At 42.8% G+C, this 18,770-nt stretch overlaps 1 protein-coding gene across 1 annotated transcript in view; it reads right to left on the bottom strand.

Annotated features, from left to right (window-relative positions):
• The window catches only part of UNC5C (unc-5 netrin receptor C), a 232,256-nt gene extending 215,959 nt beyond the window's left edge, over nt 1-16,297 (bottom strand). The window contains exon 1 of the mRNA XM_065736903.1: nt 16,174-16,297. Within this exon, the coding sequence (XP_065592975.1) occupies nt 16,174-16,297 (124 nt within the window). The remainder of the gene's footprint in view (nt 1-16,173) is intronic.
• Nucleotides 16,298-18,770: the final 2,473 nt, after the last annotated feature.

Genomic DNA, 18,770 nt, shown 5'->3' on the forward strand with positions numbered 1-18,770 from the left:
CCCAGCTCTTACTGACCTGCCTGCCAGCCCATATCCCAAAACAGCATGTGCCTCTCCAAACATCTCTCTGGCATTTCTTTATGGGCACCTGCTGCTGGTAATTACAGGCCTGTCTCCTAAACCACTTCCTCTGGTTTATGTCAGGGCATTACTCAGCCCACTTGATTGCAAACAAACCCCAGTAACAGAGCACTGCACGAGCCCTTGTGGTAATTAGGCAGGCCCAGTCAGCTCTGTGTGTGCTGTGCCTTCACAGAAAGGAGTGGTTTCTTTATAACAATCTTCTGTTTGTTGCTTTCAGTAGCATAACACAGCACACGCTTTGGTAACCTTAACCAGACTGCCTGCATGTGTCTGTCATGGGCTTTAGAACCAACTGCTAAATGCACACTGCCTGACTCCCCAAAGCTTATTTCTGTTTGGATGGAAGAAAAAAAATGATGCCTTTCTTCAGTCTTGAATCCCATAAATAAGTTTGTTCCCATCCCAGGTCTTCATGCAAGTAAAATAGAAGGTGTGCTTCATATATCATCTTTATAAACACGTTCCAGGGGAAAAAGGATGCTTTAGCTTCTGCGTATAGTGCAGTATCTGTTTTGCCATCCAGGGAAATGAAAATAAATACTGTAACATGTTCAAAAGTCTTAATTCTCCAAAGAAATGTGTTGGGTTTTTTTTTGTTACTAATTAGTATATGAAGCCACTAATCCTATTCAGATTGGTTTTTGTTTATTTTAATTTTCCATTGCCTACTTTGAGAAAAGCCAATGATGAAAATACACTTTTAGTGTTGTTTTAGTAAATACTCCCTAAGATGGTCAAAAACAGCTGGCTAATGCAGCAGCTAGTGGCACCCAGACCTGCTGAGGAAAGTTCACTTGCTGACCAGGATCAGAGAGATTTTCTGTGTTCTAGGAGCACTGTGAGCAGAGACTTTTCATTTTGAATATCGAACTTGGCAAAACCTTTGCACTGGTGGGTGGCTTCAAAGTCTTCCCAAGAAAATTTCTGCAAGCTGTGTTCTTTTTAAAAACCAGAAGATTCCCAACTAGCAGTCATAAAAAAACATTTTAGCCAATAATTGCTGTTCTAGATGCCTATCTTTTTTTTTTCTTGAGTCTTTTATGTGGGACAAGATCTTGTAAAGATAGAAACATTTTCCTCCCCATTTTAGTGCAGAGACTTCTTTGTTAGCAATGGGATTGATCTCTGACGTGCTTTGCTGTCTCGACTGCTTTGTTTCATTTACTTTAAAAGCATGCTTAGAGTAATGGAAATTTTTCCATCCCAACAGATGGGACAGAAATCCCTCCCTGATGAACACAATCTTGCAGAAACTGGAGCTGTTTGCAGCCCTTAGTTGGCAGTGCACTAAAGCATTTAGCAAAGGAACGCATTTGCTGAAGGCCTCTTCTTCATCCAACAAAGGCAGCAAACCTGAGCATAATCAGAAGTCCCAAAAAATACAGCCCAAGGGCTGAAACTTATGATGGACTGATGAGGTTAAGTGGCATACACAATTTACCTGTGCACCTCAACACATTAAGATGCATTTATATGTATACCTACATATAAAGTAGGTCTCTACATCCTTCCTAACCAAAATGCTGTTGGCCTTCCCCAGCCCCAGACCCGTGCTGCTCCAATCACAAGGTTTTTGCACACACAGATCAGAACCTGGTGGCCCTCAAGTCATGAAAACACGGTACTGCAGAAATTCTTGTTAAGATTTTTTGCTACTGTAGGAAGACTTATGTTTCCAGTTAGATAATGGTGGCAGCTGAAAACTAAAGGTCATATCACCTGATATTAAGCAATCCTGCATTTGATAAACAACCCAGCACACAAGTCAGGAGAACAGAATTTTGAGCCTAGGGCTATTGTCAGGTCAGCTCTTTACCCTGCAGGTAAATGCGTCTTCTGAAATAATATTTCACAGTCTGTAGACTTGCAATAGACTCACACGAGCCTTTTAGTTGTGTTCATGGGGAGAAAAAAAAAAAGTACAAACATTTATGTAAGTTATTTCAGTTCAGAAACTCCCTGTGTTTAAGTAATTATGTATATATAGTAATAATTTCTCAAATGATAATGCCTGCACACACACATAACAAAGCAGTTTAATATTTTTCACACACCACAATATTCTCAAGCAATGACTCAGACTTCAGTGCAAGTTCTCATGCTACAGAAAACTGAGAAGTGGGACTTCAGCTTCCAAAAATCAAAGTACATTATTTAGGAGCCTCTCCAGAAACAATCACCTGCTGCACATTGTGTAGTTACACCTTTGCAAACCATAGCTACACATTCCTAGGTGCCCGTATAAATTTGTTAGCGATGAACAATAGTGACTGCAAGATGACAGCAATTTCTGTTTATGAAAATACATTGATATATCTTGAAACACTGACCATCTAAAAGCAAGGTGAAGTTAGATGAAGTCTGATCATAAAAGAACTAGGTTTTGTTTTTTAAAGAATCACCTTAAGAAAAGCATTTCTTGGTACATTTATTTTGTCATAGGCATGACTGTAAGTGTAATAATAATAAATAGGCTGCTTTTTGAAGTTCTGTATTTTTTCAGATACCACTTCAGACAACAAGCAATATAACTATTTCTACTTTGGGCTATGGCTAAGAGTGCTTAAACAAACCAAACTTCAGGAGCTGACAAAAAGTAGCCAAGATAGTTTTACGACAAATTTTGACCTAGCAGAACATGAAGCAAATACAGTTCCCCACTAATGTACTTCCATGGAAGTCCTGAAGTCCACAGTTCAAAATGAGGAACTTCTAAAGGAGCAACCAGAGTTTCTTTTGATGAACATAAAGAAAAATAATAAATAAATGAGTGCATTAGAAAACCCTAACAATTTTTACTTAACAGACATCCTTCTTCAAAACTTGGGAGCCAGAAATGCATTTGTACTAATCCACTGAATTTCAAAATGCCCCATGTGACAGCAGAAAGCTGGGAAAATTGTACAAATGTCAGGCACCTTTGAGAGCTGACACAATCAGAACATCTGAGAAGTTTTGCTTGACAATAAGTTTTTGCTTGCATAAGCGACCGCAAACAATCTTTGTTGTCCTTACTAACTACAGAAAAATATTAATGGTGTCTTGGAATACCAGTTATGCCACAGATGTTCACTGGTCTGCTATGAAAAAATTTCCGCTGAGGCACAGCCAAGCTCCAGATGTTGAAAGAGAAGGAAGGAAGGGAAGCCTTCTCCTGCAACATTTCCCAATCTTTTTGCCTATCTGATAACAACTTTTGGTTTATTTTCCATTTTGAAGAGTGGGGTCAAAAGCTCAAGAAGCTCCTGACTCAGAGCAGAGAGCGTTCCAGAAAGAGCCTGGCACGTTTTCTGAGCCTACTAATTCCTTCAAAGTATGCAATGGACAAAACGTTTGCCAATTTATGTCAACTTCAACAAGGGAATCCAACCATGGAACAAAAATAAAATGCAAGGTATTTTGGTTTACATTACTGTTTTTCAAAGTCTGTTTGGGGCAAGGAAAAAGGACTTGCAGGATGATTATAAATCTTTCCATGAAATTGCAAGGCCATCATCCACTGAACTGAACACATTTACATGCACAGTCCAAACTCAAAGACAGCCTCATGCAACCCCAACTGTTCTGTAGTAGACTACTGAGCTCCCTTTCCTCTTTCTATTTAACTGCAGACTCAAAGTCTTCTCAGAAAGCCTCGGTCTTGCACGTAGCACAGGCTCACAAGTCTCCTAGCACTTCACTACAACCCTAGCTTCTGGTCACTTTAGGTTTTCACAGTCCTTTGGAGCCCAGAATTGTCTGCATAAAACTGGGAGAAGAAGCTTATTATGCATATGGTTCAGGCTTAGTGTGCAACATACAGACATCTAGATGGATAAAAATAGTCAAACTTTCAGAAAGACAAAGAATATTGGCATTGCAATTCTTTTTCCATCGAAAAATATTCATGACTGTAATTGTCCCATGTCAATGTGAATAGTATCACTTTGTCAGCTCCAGCCTAATTCATTTACATAATTCTCCCAGCACATGAAAATGTATATATTTATTTTTTTATAACCAAATACAATAATGATTTTTTTTAATAACAGGAGAAATGGTGCAAGAGACGAGACAAAAACATATGGAAAAAGTCACTTTTGACCTATGTTTTATCCTTTAAACTCCAAAGTGGATTCAGTATTAAAATCAAAGCACTCTAAGTATATTGTGAAATATTTACAGCTGTTATTACTGCCTGATTTATGTGTGCCAGAGACCAGATTATTCAGACTGGTTTCACAAGCAATATGTTAGTAAACAGGATTTTGTTTGGTAATTATATTAAACATGTCCATATAAGCTTGGAATTAATTACAAATGGTATTTTACTGTACTTGATAAAAGCACTAAGCAGCAAGAACTAATGATGGCCAAAGAAAAGAAAAAAAGTCTCCTCTCATTTTCAGTAAAGCTTTCCATGTGAAAATCTGTCAACATGAAAAGTTACTGTTTGTAATTAAAGCCAGGCTTTAGTTCAGTAATATGTTTACATGTTATGTTCCAGAAGGGAAAAAATGCAATTGAATTACTCTCCATAAAGCCTGTGGTTCACAAACACATGGTCTGCTCTGAGCACGCTACTAATGTCAGCTCCTGCAGTCTGGGAAGAGAGAAAAAAAATAAAATAAAAAATCAGCCCAGCCTCATGCCACATTTGAGGGTTTTGCACTATTAATATGGTTTGTTATGAGTTTAAGACAGCCCTCCAGATGTGCCTGCAGGATTTTTGCTGTGGGTATGCCTACCCAGATCAGGTATTTAAGCTGTGCTCCTGTCAGTACTTGCACAAGGTTTCGCTAATGGACTGATAACAGCGAAGAGGAAGTGGAGAAGACTGCGAGAATGACAGCTAGGAGCTCATTGCCCCTCTACTTCAGCTCTTAATAGCTTACTATACGTCCCTTAGTTGGCCTCCACAATGGCTTTATAGCACAATATCTGTTTTCAAAGCTGACTTCAAGACAACTTCAACTTTTCAGAATTGAACTGGGTTCAAATTGCCAAACTGGGTGCTAAGTGGTGCTCTAGGAGAGGACCCAGTCTGCTGGCTGCTTTTGAAGATGAGTCCATTTCCGCTCTTTTGACATTTGTCATGCTTCCTTTCTTTTTAATATTCACACACCATTTTCTCAACACCCTTCTGTATCCTCTTTTCTGTACATAGGTGGTATGGGTAGATGCTATTTGCTGTGGAAATAGTTAACTAAAATTTAGGGCCAAAGGCATACAAGCACTGTATCTTGACAAGCTAAATGCTATATAATGAGACATATTTCCTAAACAGACAGCAAATAACCTTCCCCCCACTCCTCTGGCACCACTGGCAACCCAGTGCTTCACATGACAAAGCATGCTACTAACTTCAGTAGAGAACGTTCCTGAGCAAGGTCATAACATATTCTGTGGTAAAGAACTAAACAGATAGATAAGCAACTCTGTGGTTATGCAGTGTTACAGAAGCCTGTACGCTGAATTTGCTAATTTAGCTTTAATTCACAAACCTGACACTCATTGCTTCTCTTTTAACTATTTTTGTTTCCTGTTAATGCAACCAGATGGGAACTTTAGTATGAATACAACTCTCCCTGCTTAAATAAGAACTCTTCATCTTACTACTATCAGATGACATTTGCTTTCCTTAATGTACATACTTCTAGAGAAACTACAGAAGTGCTATTGCTGCATTACATGAAAAATTCCAATGTACATTTAGCTGACATAGCATCAGCTGCTGTTTAAAGTGGGCTTAGCTAATGGACTTTTAATGTCAGTGGGGTTATGTGCAGTTACTGGCTATTAGCAGGAATGGGCCCTTTCTATAAAAATCACTTTTCCTCAAGCATGTTGTTTGAACATTCCTTCCTCTGATTTAGTGACTGTCACCAAATACAAAACAAATGCAAGGACGCTGGAATCTACTGTTATCTTTAAAACCAACTTAACCTCAGCTCGGCCTCCACAAACAAAATACACATCTTGCATTGGTGCTGGCAGATATAAAACTGTAAGGACAAAAGACCAAATTTTCCTCGTGTTACTCAGGTGTAAATCCCTAGCAATCCAGTAAAACTTATATTAAGAAAAACTTGATGCAGGTACTTGTCATTGGTTGATTTCCTCAAGAGAAAGGATTTTTACAGTGAAACCAAGTTCCCATAAAGTAAGCTAATAAGCAAAGTTTTAGCAGATGCATACTCCACAGCACGTCACTTTGTCATGTAAAATCAGTTTTCTTTGTAAATGTTTCTTATAAATGCAAATTTAAGACTTTCTGCTGGAGATTGCAAAATGATAGACGCATTTACAAAGTAAGTAAATAAACTAGTACTTCTCTTTTCAAGGTTTGGTGGGTTTTATCCAATAAGCTATATTTACTACACAAAACGAATATGTAAAAGATTTAGCCAAAAAACAAAGGATGACTCATACAGAAACACTGCGGGACACTCGAAGAACAAAAACTAGCAGAAACTGAAGAACTTTGCCTTTTGTCAAACACTGTCAAAAGGCACATGGCACTACTCATTCTACTACAAAGCCCAGGATAGTCACTTTTGTTACCAGCTACCACGTTACATTTCTAACTCCAGCCTCAGAAGTATGCCTTTACAGTAGCAGAGGACTTCAGTTAGAAAGAACAGAATTCTGAGGCAGGTAACTGCCAGGCATTTGCATGCAGTAGACATTTATGCAGGTATCTGCCTACAGTTGGTGGCATTTGTCTGTCAGTGTTCCTACCAGAAATAACAGAAACAACCCAAGAAAAGGACAATTGCCTGGAAAGAGCCACATCACTGCATGCAAGGGGAATGGAAACCCACAAAAGTATTAAAATTATTAAACTTAAAAATAAACAAAACATACAAAATAAATAAATAAACCTGCCAGCACAAAAGAAGGCTACATCAAGGTCCATATATTCACGAGTCTCACTCTGCCGTGCTGACATATTTTTTTTTACACAGAACTATTACAGCCTCTATGTCTTGTCTTTGAAATTAATGGAGCTATATATATTGTTGGCCACAACCTGGACTTGTGTAAGTCTATCCTTGATTTAAGCACTGGAGGAAAAAAAAAATGAAAACAAAGGTAAACTGACACCTCCAAGTTCTGAACTTTCTAGCTATAAACTTTCTAGTTAATTAGTAATAACCAAGAAATCAAGAACTTCCTACTTGGGAAGGCTCAGCTATTTTAAATGAGGAAGACAAGGAAAACCAGTACTCATATCCTTGTCAGCAGAGATGTGCTGCAAAATAAGAGCATCATGTTTTATTTCAGCAAGTGACGGAAAAAGTTACCCTCACCTTCAGAATCTGGTGAGGAAGCAAAAAGGAAGTCCCTAAGCTGTGTTTGTAGCATCTGCGTGAAAGGAATTTTTAATGGGGATGATAATTTGCCAAAAACAAGTGCAGCTTTTGGGCCAAAAAGTTCACAGCAAGAAATACTGGTAATGTGTGAGCCAATTCAGCAAGAAATCTGTTGGTACCAGGGCACATTCTTCACCATTTAATTATAGTTCCATCCCTTAACAAGACAGACCTTGGATTTTTCCATAATTAACTCAGGTTTTCAGATCTGTGGCAAACATGAGAAAAGGGAAACTTTATGTCCTCCTAGTAGAAAACACCAATGAGTTTTGTCCTAAACTTAAAACAAAAGCTCGAGCCACAGAGGTTTCACTGTAGTCTCAGTGACTACAGTCAATTCAAAATTTCAGACTGAGAACCTCACTGCTACATGCTTGGCGCTGGTTGCTGTTGCAAGTTGTTGATGTACAACTGAGAGGTGAAAGGAATACATCTGTGTTAATTCTGCGAGCAGCTGGCAAAACCAGGAGACACATTAATGACAGAGAAAATTAATTCAGATCAAGACTGTGCATACCTTGAATTATTCTCAGCGAACAGAAGTAAATTTGTTACAATTCATGTAGGTAAATCCGATGCACAAGAACAGTATTAACCTTACTTGCTATTCAGTCTCACTTCTCATTCTCCAATTTTGGTACGACTGAACTGCAATTAACCTCATTCAGGGAGACTACATCCTTATTTTCCCTCAATATGTAAACTTTTGGGTATAAACACATATGTTGGAAGTGAAGAAAACAAGCAACGCACCTATGTGATACATAAATACACCAACTAGGAGAACAACAATTCACATTCAAATTGTTACTTCAACCAGTTTATAGTTTCAATACAGCTCTCAAAAACTCTCTGTATTTCTAATAATTTTTGGTGATCTCCCCGCCTCACATGAGATGTACTAAATTCAAACAAAGGAAAAACGATGAGTTCAAACAGGTTTCCAAAACCCTTATAATAGCATCAAACTCTTTTGACAGATCAGTCAAGGCTTACTTGCCTGTTTCCCCACCTCGTTGATGAAATTCAAGATCTCTCAAAGAATCACATCCAGTACTCAGGGGACCAAGGAAAACGCAAGCTTTCCTTTCTCTCGAAGGATACACCATTAATCCACTGAGCTTAAAGTTTCAACCTCTCACTCAATATGAGACTAAGAAATAAAGCTACTTCTTGAAAATAAGTAAAATGGGATTGGGAGGAAGTACCTAACAAGAAAATTCTCAGCTGTTGCCAGGCCAGTAAAACCTTTCCAAGCTCCTTAGCATTATTGTTGATAATGTTACCTCCACGAGAGAGAAAAAAAAAAAAAAGGTGATTTAATTTCCTAGGCAACCTGAGCTTTGTCAACTCCTAAGGCAACAGGGTCCTTGAGAGTGTAAGTCACTTCATTCGGTTGAATGTGATATTCCTGAATTGCAGATTAAAATAAAACAAATCCACTCAAAGCAGCGATCCTGCTTCCATTTACAGCTGGATCTGCTATCACTCTTTCCAAATGTAGGCTGTTTGGGATAATTTCACTGGTCCAACCAACACCGTTTAAAACATTTGCCAATGTAAATTCAAAGCTTCCAGGAAGCATCCCTATTCCGAGCAGTGGTATATGGTTTTGCCCTTCATCCTTTAGACATTTTTCTGGGTACCAGCATATATAAACAAACTGCTAGGGAGACCCAATAAATTCGACATTTGGAAAGCATCTGAGATCCTTCGTTCCCACCACAGTATCCATCTTTGGGATTTTCAGACGAGGAGAAAGAAAGACTAGAGAACCAAACACCATCTCCAGCATTCACAAGACTCATTCTGGTTCCCATACACATTTGCTCCACTCTCTTCAGCAATCTCTCCACCAAACAGCAATAAAATACAGCTGTCCTCCCAGTTTAGCAAGGTGAATCAAAAATCTTGTTCGTGCATCATAACTAATGAGAAACCCTCACTGTCTGATAAAGTAGCAAAGCCACTCTGAAAAGGCAATTGTAGATGTTCCCCAAGTGGGGTGCCACCGGTTGGTGTGAACACACACAACTTCTTTGCTGCTTTCTCCTTGTTCTGCCAGTGCAGAACTCAAAACAAAGGAAAGTGAGAATTTGGAGAGGCACAGACTCTGCACTATATATGGAAAGACCCCACTTTTATAGGATTACTGCACTCACGCAAGCTAGAGCAGCACGGAGTGTTATGTTTGGGAACTGAGGCAGGTGCCGTGGACAATCTGCATTTCTCCACCTCAATCTGCATCAGTCAAACCAGTGAGATAAAAAAAAGGAGCACGAGACCTAAGAAGTGCTGTGATTACATGCCTTAACCTGTGTTGAATCAGGACTGTAAGTCAAGCTTAACAGTGAGGTTTTCCACAAGTCTGGTTGGAATTTTTTTATAAATGTAAAGAAGAATGAAAGCTGTTACTGTCAAAAGATTCCATGATGTCCAACATTTTTATTTTCACTGAACATCCAGGAGATTTTCAGAGAGGGGAAGAAAAGGTTTGGCCAGCACAACAAATATGTGGTATGTTATTGACCTTCTCACTAAAAGAACTGAATCCTTTCTGGTTTTGATTAAGGTTTCTTGGGGGGGAGGTTTCTTGAAGGGATTTAGCCACATCCCCTTCTCCCAAGTAAATAAACAAAAATGATTTCATCCCCACCAATGGATTTTTTTGTATTGATAAAATTTTTAAATGAAACTGCTTTTGCTCAAAGCTTTTAGGGAATAATGTGCCAAACTATAAAGGGACTCCCCACATCCCAGTGTTTGATGAAGTAGGAGGAAATCGCATGTTTCCTGCTGAACATGTGTGATTAGGGATGGAGTTAGGAAGGCAAACAGGAAGTTGCTCTGATGATGACTACCTGGGGGGAATGCTGCACAAGAACATCTCCGAGATCATGACAAGCTAAGAAAACCTCTAGCAGCTCTTGCCCTCTGCTCTGAGTCACAGTGGCTGACTTGCGAATGTTGCTTGAAAGTGCAGAGCCAGCCTTGAGAAAAGCAACTGGAACACACTTCTGTTTGTGGCTTCATTTTACCTTTTTCTGATAGCGTGTATGCCCATGGTTTACAGTCACTTCTGTGCCACATCTCTACCTTAGAAAGATCAATCTAAATAAAACAAACAAGCAAAAAATAACCCACAGTCCATGCTCTGCAAAATGTTTAAGTACACCTTTTACAAAAACAAAGCCAGTACTAAATAAATCCTTTCCCTGTCACACTGCTAGAGTTTGGGGCTGGAATATTTGCAGGTTATATTATGAGAGATTATATTAAGCATAAGACAACAAAGTACCTGCAAAATTAAGGAGAATTCTGTGGTTCCTATTTGCTCAGAGCTAGTTGTTTCACAAACATTTCCATTTTTAACATAATTTCAAATGCTTGCTTACAAATTAAGCAAATTAAGTCTTCTTTTAGATACAGTTGTCCTCCCAGAAGACTTGCTGCTATTTCCTTCAGATCACCTCTTGGATAATATTATGATGGAGAGCTCCAGGGGCACTGACTCCCAAGACCCGACTCTGCTGAGCACACATAATAAATCATCTAAAACACCGCCATCCTCCAGCCCTTGGAAGCAGTCAGAACTTAACTGTGCCTTTGTACAGCATTATTCTGCTGCTCTGCAGACAGGGTCATAGTTAACTGGAAAACCACTGCTTGTCTCTTATTCCTTACACTGCATCCTCGACTTATGCTTTAAAGCTCATGCTGCTTTATCTCTGAATTGAATGTCAGAGCAGAAATGGCTAATGAAAACGACAGGCGATGTAATTACTGCTGTATTGGCACCAGTGCCAAGATTGCTGCCTGCTAAACTTGAATACCTCCACTGGGTGGCCAGCAACACGCACACTTCACAAACACACATACTGCTCTCCCAACCCAGCCAGAGGGGAGGGCACAGGGATGGGGAAAAAGAATGCCCTTTCCTAGCGTACCATATATATAGTTACATGGAACACATTGCATTGGCAGAGCACCCATGATTAAACTAACCTTTATTTCAAAGATATGACGTGTTTCAGATGACAAACCGAAGATCCAAATGCTTGAGACTCACATTGAGTCGAATCATCTGTCTAAATTGCAGGAAACAGGCTGCTACTTTGAGTAACATACTTAGAAATTCCCCATCGTTAGAGCAATTATAAATATTTTTTTTATAATCTACAAAAGCAACTTTTGTGTCTTTTTCCAGAATTCAGGAACAAGATTCCTCAAAAATCCAATACTGCGAAGTCCTGAAAGACACCATAAAGGAATAAACATGGCCGTGACCATAGGGCAGACTGCTTCAAACAAGATTTTCCAGCTGGCAATGCAAGTTACACATAGCTCCACTTTTCAAACTAACTCTACCCGGTGTTTTACATATACACAAAACTCTGACCATATATAGTACAGAGATATCCAGCTACTGTCCTAACAGCATGAGCTCCTCTCACCTACCATGAGAACTGATGCTGCACTGTATCTCATTCAACTGGACAAACTGTGCCTCAAAACATCAGTCTTCTATTTGTACAAAAAATAAAAAAATCAAGATATTTATTTGAAAATGACCAATAAATATAATCCACATGTTCTTCTCTCTTGCTTTGCAGACCAGCTATGGAAATGATTTGCCTGACTTTGGTACACAGTTGTCAGATGTACTGTATTTGGAAAATTAAATTAGAAAAAAATCTTTTTAATATGGTTCATGCTCTTTCCTGTGTCTGAGTTTGGTTGTCGCACACAAAGCTAGTCATAAAATACAGTGAATAACCAGGGTTCTGAGACCATTACAAAAAAAAAACAAACAAAAAAGTCACGTGCTGAATGATGCATGTAAATGACTGGGTGTAAACATGCCGAACGACTGTGGAAATGTTGAGAAACCATGGACACATTCTTCCTATAGTGAATACTGTCAAGGACAGTAATGCTGAAAATCCATCAGAAGGGGGCTGTATTTGACACATACACTTCTGTGTTATTTTTTTTCTGGAACTGTTGTAAGCAGATGCTAAAGAGTGGAAGGACAAAAGCACAGATTCTCATTCCTTTACTCCCAGGGAGAAACTCCCTCCACTACAGAGGGATCTCTCGATTTTATTTTAATCCTGCTGCAACTGCCTCTCAGACAGCCAGGGCAACCCAGTGGGCCACCTTGCTCCCTGGGAAGCCACTGCAGTACTAAAATGCTACTGGGGCAAGCAAGGGCTGCAACATCTGGCCCAAACTCGTGAACACCACTGAAATCTGCAAGAGCACAACACTTTAAAACAGATTAATGTTCCAAATGGGTTTATCTGTTCACAGTGAAATACTCCTTGGCTTTACTGATGCAGATGCTATTACATTCACACAATCAAATACAAGTGGTCCACTGATACATCAAGAAAATTAAGTCTGTTTCTCCCTTTTTTCTACAAGTTTTCTAATCGGGAAGCACATCCCCAAAAGGTTTGTACATTCACATGTTGTGTTTCACTTTTTCCGCACCAAGCATTTTCAAACTGCTTCTGTTGGTAATAAAGAGTATGCTGGGGTAGGACAAATATCTGCACATATGGCTCTTTTACAGTTTTCTTTTTAAATTATCACTTTAATTTAATTAGGTTTCAGAGGTTAAGCATAAAAAAATGCACTTTCATTGTAAAGAAAGAAATGAGACAAAACCTCATACACATGCAAACCCTTTGACTTCAGCTTTTCTACTCATCATTATCAGCCCATGAAGCTGGGAGAACCACACTCACAGGTGTGATATTAGCAGGTAATCGCAGGTAGATATTAGCTCTCCTTTTGTCCCACCTAACTTTGAAAGAAGTAATGGTGCCATGGGGCAAAGTACTTCTAACGTCCAAAGATGAGAGGAAGTGGGGAAGCCCAACAGCTGAAGCCCAGTCTCCACTGAGGGATACAAGAACAGAAAGTTGCTCTGACGGCAGATGGCACCGAGATGCTGAGCACAGCTAGGTCTGGAGGAGTTTGCTCTTTTCTCTTGCAAGTTGGGACTCTCCTTCTAATGGGGCATTCTACAGCAGTTTAATAAATATAACAAACATCACATTCAAACTGATTTTGGCTTGATAATTTCCCTGGCCCCTTCACTCCCCTTTAAAAATTGCAGGCTCTCTCTAACACTGGGGCCATTTCCTGTTCTCTCCTGATAACAACGGAAAAATACTTAAGACAGCTTCAGATAATAAGATAAGAAATGCTAATAAAAAAGTGTATTTAGGTCTGCTGAATGCTTTACAGGAGGATTCTGGGATGCAGTGATATGAATCTCTCTGCAAGGGAGCATGGGGGCCGATCCACCAAGCACTCAATTGTTACATTTATTTTCCAAGTGGCAATGGAAAGGGAAAGCATGAAAGCAGAAGCCCCACAATGCCCACGGCTTCCCTAGCCAACTTCAAAAGATAAAGCTGGTTGGGGACTGGAGAAGCAAGGCAAAATAAGAAATAGCATTAGCAGCAAGTACTGGGAAAAAAAATGCATTTCCTTCCACGCCTCTTAAAATTACAACTGTGTCAATGTTTGTTGGTTTAAGAAACCCACCCCTTTAAGCTTTCTTCTTTTTTTTTTTTTGCTTTTGTTTTAGCTTTTCAGAGCTTCACATAGGACGACTGAATTGTTTGCACAATTAAAACCATGTCAGCTGGCTCCAGACCCACTGAAAATCAGAAAAGACCAAGGCAGATTTGGAGAGTGCCACATTTTCCATTTCTGCTGCTTTCAAGGGATTGTGAATGAAAGCACTCTCCACATCAGAAAAGACAGACCAGCTGGATGGATAATTCTGGAGAACAAGGTTTCATAACATTCATTTTACTATTTGTGTATTTTTGGAAACATAGAAACAAAACAGCAGTAAAACTTTGCCCATGAGATACAGTAAGAAAACTTCCTGAAGAGGGCACAGTTAAACTGTTGATTCATTGCCTTACAGAAGCACTATGCACACATAAATGAAGATCACCAAGGCAAACACCAATCAGAAAATCCCTCAGCTCTGGGAAGGATGCCAAAGCCAGGTCTGTACCCAAATTCTGCGCCCACTTCCAACAAACAGGAAACAAAACTAAAAGCAGCTATGGAAAAATGAGGCAAAACCAAATGGTCATCTCCCTTGGTTTTCCACCCAGCCATGGAAAGTTTGTGACACAGCAAACAACGGGGAATATTGATAGAGACCTCTCCTGCCTCTCTTGGTCCCACACTCGTGACCCCTGTCCCCAAGCATGCACACAGCACTCTGCCATGCAGCGTTACATTATGAGCACATGGCAGTGGGTGCAGGATGCCCTGCAGTGGGCAGACGTGGAGCAGCAGGTCCCCATGTCCTGCCAGCAGGACATCAGGCTCCTTGCTGTTCCAGGTCCTGCTTCCCGAGGGGATCTTCTCAATCCTGAGATCTGCACAGACTGACATGAAGCCACTGACATCTAGGTCTGCATGCACATGGTGCTAATAAAGCCCTCGAAAAACAGAACATCAAGCCTGACCCACGTCCAACAGAAAAGCAACTGGGGAATGCAAATGATGCAGAAATGTGACATGATGCATAATAGGTTTTTGTACTTCCACCCTCCACAATCTCTTTTTCTTTTTTTTCTTTTTTTTTTTCTTTCTTTTTTTTTATGCCCAGGTCTCCGATATCCCTGCAACAACTGAGGATGCAGCAAGTACCAGCAGGGAAGGGATTAGTGGGACTAACCTACAGACACGATGCACACTGCATCCCAAGACCCTGCCGGGGGCACCGGGAACCAGAGTGGACAGAGCTCCCCAGGCCGAAGGCCGGAGAGGATCTGGCTGTGATGACTGGGAGAGAGCACAGGGTCGGGCTGCGTGGCCGTCTCAAGTGCCTCTCGACAGAGGTGATGAGAGGGAAACCAGCGTTGTTCCACTTGCACTATGCTGACATCTCCAAATCAAAGCTTCGCTGCACGTTGCTGTTTCTTGGTGGCAGGTATGAAAAACACGATCCGCTTCTGAAGTCCCTTTCTCTCGTTACCAATGTAACCGGGAATTTGCAAGGGCTTTAATGAACCCGCACATCCCTGCTACGAGCCCACACGCAGCAGCAACCTCTCTCCCCCCAATGCTCAGTTGCTCGTAGAAAAGTACTTCCCAGCAGAAGCCATCATTTACACTTCAGCTCGAACTCCCGAGAAGAGAGGAGAAAAGCACCGAGAAAGTTTTATCTGGCAACAGAAGCAGCCTCCAGCTGTGCCTGCCTGCAGCAGCCGCGCTGGGACGAACCGAACCGGGGCTCTTTGTGATTGATAGTCCAGGCACCGCGGAACGCACCGAGCCCCGTTCATTCTGACAGGGCGATTTGCACATGGGCTCGGAGAGAAACACACTTAACAGATGCGCTCCGCAGCCCCCGACCCGGATCAAAAATAAATAAATAAATAAAATAAACGGTAAAATAAAATAAAGCCACCACGCGCGCGGTAACTCCCTTCGGGTCCATCACGCTTTAAGCATGAAGCAGCGCGTGGGAGAAGAGGGGCTCACCGAACCCCGCTGCCGAGGGGCTGGAGCGGCCGCTGCGGCTCCCACCTGCTGTGCCCGCGGAGCCCCCAGCCCCACTCGGCCCCATCCAACCCCACGGCGGTTCCCCCCGCCCCATTCCCGTCCCGGCACCGCGGGTCGGGACGGGGCGGTCACCTCTCCGGCCGCGCACCGCGGGCTCGCCCCGCCCGCCGCCCCGCAGCCTCACCTTGCGCGGCGGAGCCGGGCCGGCTAGCCCCCAGGACGGCCAGCGCCGGGAGCATCACGCTGTGCAGCAGGTATCCCATTCCTAGCCCGCAGCGGGCCGCCGTGCACTCCAGCCCCTTCCCCATGGCCGGGCGGTAGCGCGGAGCGGTGCCTCTCGAAGCCGCTTCAGCCGCCGGCGGCCCCGTCCCGGCGCGGAGCCCCTCAGGCGCTCATGCGGGGCGGGGGACGGCGGGACACGGGCGCGGCATGGCGGGGCGAGGAGCGGAGCCCGGCGGAGCGCTGCCTTCCCGCGGGTGGCTCGGCTCGGCACGGCGCGGCTGCCTCCAGCCCGCAGCCCGCAGCCCGCGGGGCGGGGACGGGCGGGGGACGGGCTGGGAGAGGGGCTGTGCCGCCTGCCTGCGCTCAAATGCGAGCCGGAGCCGAAGAGCGAACCCAGAGGGAAAGGGGGCGGGGGACGCTGGGAACCACCCGCTGCAGCCCGGCCCCGCTCCCCCTGCGTGGATGCTGAAGCACGCACATAGCGCGCTGCCCAACGCAAACGGCCCTCCCCGGTCCTGCTGGGGGGAGCAGGGGGAGAGGATGCCCCAGGAGGGGGTCGGGGAGCCTCCTTCCCTAGGGAACGTCTCTCCCTTTCTCCTCCTTTGCCCTGTCCCCTTAAAGGCTGAGGTCACCCCAGGGTTCCAGCTGCCAGCCCAGCCCTTAGCCCAACAACCTCAAAATGCCCTCCCTTGCCCTCTGCTTTCGCTGCTTCTCCACCGAATCCCACTCGGTTCATTGCTCGACCAAAGGCTTGCTTGGGTTTTACTGATGGTTTTGGTTTTAAGCTGCTATTCCCCTTGCAAGAGCCCAGGCGGGCTGCCTGTGGCATGCGCAGACCCAGCTTCCTGCCTGCCAGAATGTGTCTATTTCTAGGGGCTGTAGTCCCACAGCATACCATGGTGCCCAAAGCATCTTCTCTTAAGTCCAAAAGCTCCCAAGGACAGCTGCCCATGAGGCAAGCAGTGCTTTTTCATGCATCTTCCCAGACACACTGCCTTTGCCTTCTGCCCGTCAGGAAGAAGTAGAAGCATGAGGCTGCTATGGCAGTGCTGCAAAAGATTTTCCTGGGGCCACAGGAGCTGTGTATCCCCATGGGGCTCCATACTTCAGCCTTATGACTTTAATGCCCTTCCCATCTCTTGGTTTTGGGGGGCTTTATTTTAGAAAGGAGGTATTCCTGGATGGCGCCCCAGGAAGACTGCGCTTTAAGCCCAGCAGCTTCTGTGTTCCAGTCCTGCCTGTTTCCATCTCTACAGCATAGTTTTGAAAACATTAAGGCTCCATGATCACCTTGGAGGCTGTGTAAGGTTATTTTTGTTTGATTTTGTTGTTTCTTTATTTGTCCCCTATACACATCCTGGACTTCACACTCCCCAGCCTTATGTGGTAGGAAGCCAACAGAGCATTTCCTCATTTATGACAATTTTCTTGCCAGTTTTGCCATAACTCAGTAAAGTTGGGAGCTTCTCTCATTTGTTGTGTGCTTAGTTTCTTTTGTGCTAGATGAAACTTGGCAGTGGCAAGAAAACAGGTCCCTGAAAGATGGAAGTTGTATGCATTGGGGCACCATCTGATGGGCACATCTAGTGCCACAAGAGACAGGAGAGGGAGGCCTGGCTTCTCCGCTAAATTGAGTTAATTTATTTTTGATGTTCTGGGTCATCCCAGGAGTAATACCTACAGTTCCAGGCTTAGTTTCTAGTTAGTACCTCAGTGACCTCATTAAATAAGTCCATCCCAATTTCAAGTCGATGTCCCTGCAGCCTTGTCTGGGGGTCTCTAGTGGCTGCCAGCACGTCAGCCTCTGCCCTGGTGTAGTGTACGGGGAGCAGAGCTGTTCACAGTCAGGATGCAAGTGACAGCATGGGGACACCAAACTCTCAGCTGGGGCACAAAGCAAGTCCTTTCCAAATACCCAAGGTGTGGGCAAACAGCAAAGGAACTGAAGTACTTCAGCCTATGGTGTGGAGGAGTCACTTTCCTGCTGGAAGTGGATATGCTTTGACCCGGAGAAGGCAGTTCAAACAACAGCGCTTAAAATCTAAACAAAGGCTCTCTGGAGAAAGTGTTTTCCAATTTTTCTGTGTTCCATTATGCAAAACAGAGTGCATCCAATCTGCTGCACACACCCAAATCATGGAGCACCCTCAGAGGTCCTCCACATACTGACAAATGCTGTGTGCACCTTGGCATCCCAAATGCCACCACACAGGACTTAGCCCATGCAGGAGGCAGGCTGTCCATAGGACTCTTTAGCTTTCTCCCTGTGAGATGAGCAGAATTATTAGCCCAGCTTAATAATCTTCAGATTTGACACAGTCAAAAGACAGAGATAATTCAGGGATTTGGGATTAGAAAGCGAAGATTGCCTGGGTTTATTCCAAAAGTGGATTTGTTTTTGAATGGAATGTGTCTGGAAAGGATATTTTTGAATGTTTGAAAAGCAACTTAAAAATATATCTCACTTTGCATTTACTATTTTCTTTTCTTAGGTGCCCTTAATAACTATTGAATACCCATCATAAAATAATCTGAAGCAAATGTTAACCTCCAATTTTA

Source organism: Cyrtonyx montezumae, unplaced genomic scaffold, assembly GCF_038088225.1.
Source record: "Cyrtonyx montezumae isolate F1298 unplaced genomic scaffold, pur_monq_1.0 scaffold_2, whole genome shotgun sequence".
NCBI lineage: Eukaryota > Metazoa > Chordata > Aves > Galliformes > Odontophoridae > Cyrtonyx > Cyrtonyx montezumae.